At 48.9% G+C, this 9,089-nt stretch overlaps 1 protein-coding gene across 1 annotated transcript; it reads right to left on the reverse strand.

Moving 5' to 3' along the window:
* Positions 1 to 7,001: 7,001 nt before the first annotated feature.
* Positions 7,002 to 9,089, reverse strand: IQCF3 (IQ motif containing F3). The gene is made up of 3 exons (XM_008703719.1): positions 8,489 to 9,089; positions 8,278 to 8,322; positions 7,002 to 7,518 (listed from the first exon to the last, which is right to left on the reverse strand). The coding sequence occupies exons 1-3, from the start codon at positions 8,504 to 8,506 to the stop codon at positions 7,123 to 7,125; spliced, it is 459 nt and encodes a 152-aa protein (XP_008701941.1). The 5' UTR covers positions 8,507 to 9,089; the 3' UTR covers positions 7,002 to 7,122.

Here is a 9,089-nt window from a genome sequence, read left to right on the forward strand (position 1 = left end):
AGTGAAATAAGTCAAGCAGAGAAAGACAATTATCATATGGTTTCACTCATTTATGGAACATAAGAAATAGCAGGAAGATCGGTAGGAGAAGGAAGGGAAGAATGAAGGAGGGGTAAACAGAAGGGGGAATGAACCATGAGAAACTATGGACTCTGGGAAACAAACTGAGGGCTTCAGAAGGGAGGGGGGTGGGTGACTGGGATAGGCCAGTGATGGGTGTTAAGGAGGGTGCATATTGCATGGTGCACTGGGTGTTATATGCAAATAATGAATCATGGAACACTACATCAAAAACTAAGGATGTACTGTATGGTGACATAACATAATAAAAAATTATTATTAAAAAAAAAGACAAAATGGCCTAATATACATATATATATATATATATATATATATACATATATATATATATATATATATATAACGCAATAACATATTGGAAAGGGAGAGAGAGGGAGAAACAGAGAGAACCTACCGACCTAAGTTCTGGGAACAGCACTGAACCCAGAGCCCTTGCTCTCCTGGGGACAACAGAAAATAGAAAATGAAGTAAGATGAGCTTGAGTAGTGATGAGGACTTGGAAAACAGGAAAGCAGAGTCAGGTACTAGAACATACAGTAGAGGGTGGGGAAGCGATTTCAATAAAGTGGTCAAAGAAGGTCTCCCTGAGAAGGGAGCATGGAACAGAGACACACGACTGGAAGGAGAGCTCCATCTGGAAAGACTATCTAAGAGGAGGCAGCAAGTGCAAAGTGCTGAGATGGGAATGTGGAGGGGGTAGATTTGAAGAGCAGGGGGGCCAGGAGGGACATGGAGAGGCTGACATGGCCAAGGCCAGACCATGCAGGCTTCTGGAGACCACAGGAGGGCTTTTGGAATTGTTCTAAATTTAATGGGAAGACACTGAAGAATGAAGAGCATCAGATGACACAGCCTCCACGTGGCACGACCACAGGGGGCGCCATTTGCATGGACCACACTGTGAAGGCGTCTCCCTGGAGTTGGCTAAGTGGGCAGCCCTGCAACCCCAACTCTCCTACCCAGGGCAGACATCGCTAATCAATGACAGGCCCCACTCATCCAGCACGGGGTGCCCAGAATCCTCCTCCAGGAACCCCAGATAACCTCCGCCACTTCTCAGAGCTGATCATGCCAGGTCCAGCCTCTGCCATCATTTTCCCTGACCCTTTGCTAACACAAGGCCCTCCTGGGGCTGGTCTGAAAGAGACCCGGTGACACAGAGTTAGAGCAGACCTGATCAGTTCTTTATTGGGAAGGGGATGCAGTCGGCAATTCGACACATCTGTGACCCCAGAGAGATATCAAGTTCGAGACCTAGATGGGTGGCTGTGAGGTCGTAGGTGCCCTGGAAAAAGCCACGGGAATGGCTATTATGCCAGCGCCAATAGACCTGGATGATTCGGACAGCGTGGAGCAAATGGCAGTAATGAAGGCGGATGCGCCACATGCGGACCAAGGACTGCAGCTTGACCACCGCCCGTTCTTGCTGTGCATAAAACTCGAGGGCTGCTCGCCGTTTGTCTTCCAGCAGCTTTGTCATCGTCACCTTCCACCAGTGCTGAATGACACACGCTCTGAGCGCCGCGTGCAGCAAGGTCCTGCGCACCAGAGTGCCCCGCCACCACGCCTGGATCTGTATGGCTTTCTGCTCTTGGTCAGGGCGCTTCTTTTTCTTTGAGGGGAGAGGTTGCCAAGATAAAGAAGGGATTCTCAGGGAACATTCCCCACCCACCTCAGCTCCAAGGCATGCCAAGAGGGGCTTCCTCAGAAGTTCAGGAGCACTGGGCAGGGAGCCAGTAGACCAGAGAGGTGTCCTGTCTCTGCCCCTCTCTCTTAATGGACTGGGACACATCCCACTGCCCCCGAGGCTCAGGCTCCTCATCTGTAAAATGGAGCGTTCTGGCACGAGCCATCCCGCCATCACACAGACCTGGTTGGCCTGTCTGGAACAAGCATGCCATGTATCATGTTCCACCAGGGCCTGGCCCCCTACCTGGGCTGCATGTGCCTTCCCTTGCACCCCAGGGGCTGGAGAAGCGGCATCCTCGGTTTGCTTTCATGCCTGACTCAGCTCAACCCACAACCTGCTGTGTCCCTCCGTCAAGTCACAGCATTAGAAGTGTCCCTGCTCCACACAGTCTGGAGTCCTCCTCCTTTATCTCTCACTTTCACTTCTTTGGGTTCTCACATCTTACACTTCAGTTAGCACGCGGACATGCACACATGGGCACACACGCACCCCCCCCCCCAGTTCTAGACTCAGCTTTCCCCGTACGTGGCAATGTTTTCCCCAAACACAGCCTCACTGCCCCACTGCCCAGCTTGGCATGGTCTGATTCCCACTTGTCAGGGGTTCCCCTCCCTCCAACCAAGTGTCTGTGCCTCAGTCACCCACCTTTCTCTGACCGAGAAGGAAGTAGGAGGAGACGATAACTGAGAATGAGTTGGAACAAGTAGGGATCCCTACTCATCCCAGCTCTGGATAGGGCGACTGTTCATCCTGATTGGCCTGGGACATTCTGGTTTATGCTTATTGTTCCTGAGGAATCATTCCTAGCACTATCTTTCACTCACAAATGGAACCCGTTCAGATGACAGATTCCAGGATCATGCCATGCTAAGGGGCACAGAGAAGACAACCCACCACTCCTTGCAAATAGGACTCATCCTCCATCTGAGGACCTCCATTGACCTACTTTTTGTGGAGGGGGTGGAGTTGGAAGTAGAGGCTCTTCTTTCTTTTTCTTTTTCTCTTTCTCTTTCTTCTCTGTTTCTTTCGGCACTGTGGTTTCATCTGGACCCTTCTTAATGATTTCATCCTTCTGTAATTAGGGTATAGAAGAGAAAGATATCAGTAAGTGTTCTCTGTACAACTGTGGGCCAACACTACTGCCTGCCCAGAGGTCCTAGATATAAGACTTGCATCCTGAGTTAACTGTGGAAATCCACCTTCCCTTTGCCTGCAACTTTGGGTGGCTCTCTCTTATACAACATTAAATTCCCATGGCTTGGATATAAATGGTTCAAATACCCTCAGGTCTACAATCCCCTAGATTCCCCATAGTTAGGAACTCAATTGTCCCATTGCTTTTGGGTCTGTGCTCTTCTTTGAGATACAAACAATTTGTTGCATGTATCAGTAGTTTGTTCCTTTTTACTGCTGAGTAGTAGATGTACCACCGTTTGATTAACCATTCACCCATTTGGGTTATGTCCACTTTTTGGGCTATTATTCTACTATGAAATTTTTGTAGAAGTTTTTGTTTATGTTTTCAGTTTTCTGGGATACATACTTAGGAGTGGAATTGCTGGGTCTTACGGTAACTCTATATTTAACTCTTGAGAGACCAACAAACTGTCTCCACCTCAGCCATCTCATTTTACATTCCCCAAAACAGTGTGCATTAAGATCCAGTTTCTCCAATCCTACTGTCTGCTACATTACAGATACTACCATATTGCAGAGAGGCAGCCAACTGCATTTGCTGATGTGAATGGGGATGGATAGAGAAAAGTAAAAGGGAGGGTTCAGAAAGGAATTTGAATCAAATAGATCTGGTGAATGGTCAAGGCACAAGGAGAAGCGATTTTTGGATAGAATCATGAAGTTGGGGAATGTGAATTCTGTTTCTGCCACATTATGTTTGAAAGCACTGGGTGTTATACCCAACTAACGAATCATTGAACACTACATCAAAAACTAATGATGTACTATATGTTGGCTAAGTGAATTTAAATTATAAAAACAAAAACAAAAACAAAAGAAAAAACCTATTAGACATCAAAGCAAGATGTCAAGTAGGAAGCCATACCTTGGGTATGGAATTCAAAGGAGGTATCAGGGATAATAATATAAATTTGAGTGTCATCAGAATATAGCAGATATTTAAGACCATGTGACTGGACGATGTTATATGGGAGTATACATTAAGAGGGACCAAAAGAAGTTTAAAGACTGAGCTTCTTGTGGGTTAGAGGCTCATCAATGAAGAAGCCATTGATAAGATTAAGAAAAAGCTGCCAGTGAAGAGAACCAGAAGAGCAAAGTGAGGGGGTGGCTTTGGCTGGGGCAAAGACAACTCATTTCAACTCAAGGAGAGTGTGATGCTCCTGAAGCCAAATAGAGAGTGTTTCAAGTAAGGTAGAGTGGTCAACCTGTAGTCTGATGCAGAGAGAAGGCAGAGGACAGAGAACTCACCATCGTTGTGTAAGCAAGTTAGTTGGTGATTTTAGATGGTGTAATTTTTGGTGTTTAACCAACCACCCAAAACATGAAGGCTTAAAACAATAACCATTTACAGAGCTCATAGTTCTGTGGAGTGACAATGGGCTAGGCTCATCTGGGTGATGCTTTTCTCAGCTGGGCCCACTCAAAAATATGTTGTCAGTTGGCAGGTGTGATGGAAGCTGGTAGTGTAAGATGGCCTCATCAGAGATGGCTCATCTCTGTCCCATGTGGTGTCTCATGCTACAGCAGTAGTCTCCTTGTCCACATGGTGGATGGTTGTTCAAGACTTCTTAAAGTCTAGGCTTGCAACTGGCATAATATCACTTTCACTGCATACTACTGGCCAAAGAAAGTCACAGGGAAGCCTAGATACAAAAGGAGGCTAAATAACCTCTGTTTCTTAATTGATGAAGCTACAAAATCATATTGCAAAGGGGCATGGATACAAGGAGGGCAGTAACGTTGATCATTTTTGCAAACAATCTCTCTCAATCATACTTTTGAGCAGTGTAGTTTCTGTGGGGGTGGGGGGGGAAGGCAGCCCAATTGAAGTGAGTTTAGGAGAGAATGGGAGGAGTGAAAGGAGAGACAGTGACAACATGTTTTGCTATGAGGAGATGCAAAGAACTGGAACAGGAGGTAGTCAAGAATGGAGTTTTTAATGGTGGGGGGCAATGCATGCTGATGGAAATGATTTGGTGAAAAGGTAGAAACTGATTTACAGAAACAAATGAAATTAAGGAATGACATCAGTTGCAAAGGCAAGAGGTGATGGTGGGCAAAAGAAAAAGAAGAGCACCAGAAGAGCAAAGTGTTAAGGGTGGCTTTGGATGGGGCAAAGACAACTCGTTTCAACTCTAGGAAGGCAACAAGTCGTACGAATGGCACTGAGATGCAGGGTGAGATGGTAGGGAGATAGGCAGCCAGTCCACTGCCATTTTCTCAGTTAAGTGTGTAGTAACATCATCATTTGAGGTCAAAAGGAGAAGAGGAAGAACTGCCCATTTGAGGAGAGAAGAAAGAGTGTGAAATCTTCAGGTCAAAAGGCAAAATTAGGGGCACCTGGGTGGCTCAGTCGTTAAGTGTCTGCCTTCTGCTCAGGGCGTGATCCTGGCGTTATGGGATCGAGCCCCACATCAGGCTCCTCCGCTGGGAGCCTGCTTCTTCCTCTCCCACTTCCCCTGCTTGTGTTCCCTCTCTGTCAAATAAATAAATAAATAAGATCTAAAAACAAACAAACAAACAAAACCCCAAAAAACAAATTTACAGAGAAGTGTTCTGAGAAGTAAGTCTGTTCATCTGTGGTCCTGAATATGAACCAAAACCACGCAATATGGTGATCTGTTTTTCCTTCAAGGAAATTCAGCTCTTCTGGTGCAGGATGAAGTAGGTGAAGGGTTGGGTTCATACATAGATGGAGAGACGGCCAATGGTGGTAAAATCATAAGAGAATCCTCAACAGAGAATGGAATTCGACCGGGGCACAAGGGCAGTACAACGCTGGTAAGATCAGTCTTTGGGAAGTCCTCATCAGAACTGAAGAAACATTTGTATCGATGCATAAGAATCAGTGATTCTAACACAGAGGTTGACAAGCTTTTTCTGTAAGGGGCCAGATAGTATTTTAGGATTAATGTCAAAGCAGTCCCAGTCACAACCACTCAACTGCAGGTCCTAGTTTTCGGACCACTGCCCTAAAGCATAGAAAGCAAAAGTCAGAGACCAAGATGATTGAAATCACTATTACTGTTGCCATGGTCAGATATGGCGAGAACCAGGGCGATGCCACCCAAAGTACAGTGAGCATTTCTTATCACTGAGATTAAGTACAAAGATTGAGATGAAGCACTTAGAAATTTGTATATCAAATTGCAATAGCAGTTTTATGTGTGTTCAATCTCACCATTAAAAACAAGCCTTATACGCTGTATACCTTTTCTACTTCTTTTTCTCATAATTCATTTTTATTGTTTTACAGAAGAATTGGTCTATGATGGATTGGACATTTTTAAAATAATGCTACTTGCTTACAGGCAGTTTGAGAAGCCATTGTCTCTGGTGCAATTACAGGAGTGAGTGATCCAGGTAGGATGGAAGTGAAAATCACTGGAGGGGAGAGGCAAGGGGCTTGGGGCGTCATCTAGACAATGCTGAAGTCACTAAGAATGGTATCACACATAGGGTGGCAGTGACATCAGTGGGAGCCCTAGGTGTGTTTCAGCACTGTGCAGAAGCTGGTCCTGAGGTTGGAGGCAGAGCTGAGGTTCCTTAAGATGATACATGCTATTTCCCAGAGAAAACAGCATCCAGATTAGCACCGAACTCACGCCTGGCCATCATTAAGGCCAGCCTCCTGGGCATTCTCTGGGCTCTGGGGCTCCCACGAGAGCCAACCAAATGTCTGACTTCTGTCTGGGGGCCCAGTAGATAGCCAAAGGCTGCAAGCCCCAGCTGGCCCACAATGGCAGGCTGACAGAGAGTGGATTCAGAGGTAACTCTCCTAGGAGGAGGTGCCCAGAGTATTTGGGAATATAAAGCCACCTCCCCTGCCGCCTTCCCCGCCAATTCCAAGTTCAGGAGACCAGAATGGTGCCGGGGCTATGGAACCAGAGACTTGGCTCTGGATGTGTGACGACAGCCTCAGGGGGCAGCTTCTGATTTGGACAGTCAGTGGCATACGGCCACTGTCAGTCCAAATCAGGGGCCACAGGCACTAAAGGGTGGGAGTCGGGGGAGATATACCGGTTTCCCTGTGCAGAAGAGGGGCGGCAGGGCTCTTGGGGTCTTCACGGTATGGGAGTCACTGAGACACACAAAACCTGGTCAGACATTTATTGGGGCAGTGGAGCCAGTTCTCCACCCTATAGTAGTTTTAGACTGATAGGATTTCAATGTGGAACTCGGGCTGGCTGGGAGTGACGTCATATTGTTCCTGCAGACTCTCACGGGTCTGGAAGGAGAAGCAGCCCTTTGGGACCTGGAGGATGCAGAGGGCGTTGCATACGTGCCAGTAACGTCGATGGCACTGCCACATGCGAACCCAGGACTGGAGCTTGACTGCCGCCTCCTCCCGGATGACGTAGATCTTCAGCAGGTCCTGCCGCCGCTTAAGAACCCGCCTCCACAGGAGTGTTCGCCACCAGCTCTGAATCATCCAGGCCCTGAGGGCAGCCACCAGCAGGGTGCGACGCACCAGGGTGCCCCGCCACCAGGCCTGGATCTTCCCAGCCGCCTTGGCTCTTGCTCGGCGGCGTTTTTCACGAAGCCGCTAACCAAGCAAAGCAGAGGACTCCCCGTGAGTTCATCGCAGACAACCGCCAGTCTGGCGTCTGCCACTGAAGGAGCTCTGAACTTCTCTCTTAACGATCAGGCTTCCCCCTGGTGGCTCTGGGGACCCAGGAGTCCTGGGTGGGGTTTTGCTCTACCGTCTTGTCTGTGGCCATAGACACACGGCTCAGCCTGGGAGTCATGGGGTCCTCAACCACAAAATGCGGGTACGCTTGCTCTCTGGTCTTCACGGGTTCGTGGAATCAGTGGGAACACGTTCCGATCCAGAAGCCCGGCACGGGTGTGAGGGAGCCAACGGCCCTCTGAGGATGAACCTCTTCATTTACGGCCCGCATCTCAGCCCGGAACCCCGCCTGTGGGGTTGCCTCCTGATGCCACCACGCCAGGCCGTGACCCCTTGAGGTCTCGCCCTTCCCTCACTTCTTTTGATTTCCACCACTACCTCTCAGTCACCCCCATAACCTTCTAAACCCAGGCCGCTCCTTCTCCAGCTTTCCGGTTCCCACTGCGGTGCCCGAGCTTCCAGTGACTGGCCCACATCCTGATGCCTCGTCTTGCTGCCCTCTCTCCGTGCTTATATCAGCTCCCTCAGAACAGGGAGGGCATTTATGGGGACAGGAGAGCAGCACCGAGCTGACCCCTCCATTGTGGGACCAGAGAAGGTTCCTCAACTATCAGGGACTCTGTGGCCAGACGATCAGTGATCTATGGTTCTCTCGTGCTCCTGGGCCCCACATACCTTCAGTTTCTCTTTCTCTAGTGCATCCTTATCGGGACCAGACTTCTGCAATCAGAATATAGGGAGAAAGCAAGAGTGAGGACCAGCTTCCGGGCAGAGTCCTCACAGCCCCACCTCCCCATTCTTCCTGAGGCCTTTGAAGTCATCTGGTGCTTCCTTCTGCCGTGGGCCAGCTCCCCTTCCCCAGGGAGGGGGTGTCTGCCTGTCTTACACAGCATTTACTGCCCATGGTCTGGGGCAGTGTTTCTGGTGTTCACACCCCTTCTGGCTGCTGCTCCATTGGTCCTGGCAGAGGCAGGAGGGGTGGGAGAGGAGGAGATAGCCATGATGTCACAAGAGCAACTATGACCCAGGGACCAGGTTGCCTTCTTCAGGCTCAAAGTTGTTGGATAAAGAGGAAACATCTGCCCATTTCCCTCCTGCCGGGGATGGACTGATGTCCTTGGTGAAACCACAGCCCCTGTGAGTCTGTCCTGTCCCAAGGGTCACTTCTATTCGGCCCGCCCACTGGACCCTTCTGCCATCAACCACTGAGGAGAGCGGCTTACATGATGCAGGGGAAGGCGTAAGGGTTCAGGCTGCTCCCTGTATCGGGCCCTCTCTGCCACTGTGACCTTCCTCAGTGTGCGGGCAAGGCCTTTCAATGAGGATCACTGTGAGTATGGAGGGTGAGCAGAAGGGGCCAAGGAAGGGTCAGGATGGAGGTACCCCGGTCAATTTCTACACCCTCCAGCTGCTGTAACCCCTGTCCTTCTGCAGCTGATTGGTGCCTAGCAAGCCAATATATGTTTCTTTCTTTTTTTTTTTATGAG

This window comes from Ursus maritimus, unplaced genomic scaffold (genome assembly GCF_017311325.1).
Source record: "Ursus maritimus isolate PB19 unplaced genomic scaffold, ASM1731132v1 scaffold_14, whole genome shotgun sequence".
Classification (NCBI taxonomy): domain Eukaryota; kingdom Metazoa; phylum Chordata; class Mammalia; order Carnivora; family Ursidae; genus Ursus; species Ursus maritimus.

Excerpts from the sequence above, each read along its gene's own strand:
- IQCF3 (XM_008703719.1), bottom strand. Across the intron at positions 7,519-8,277 it reads TAGAGAAAGAGAAACTGAAG|CGGCTTCGTGAAAAACGCCG; the intron begins GTATGTGGGGCC and ends TTGCTTGGTTAG.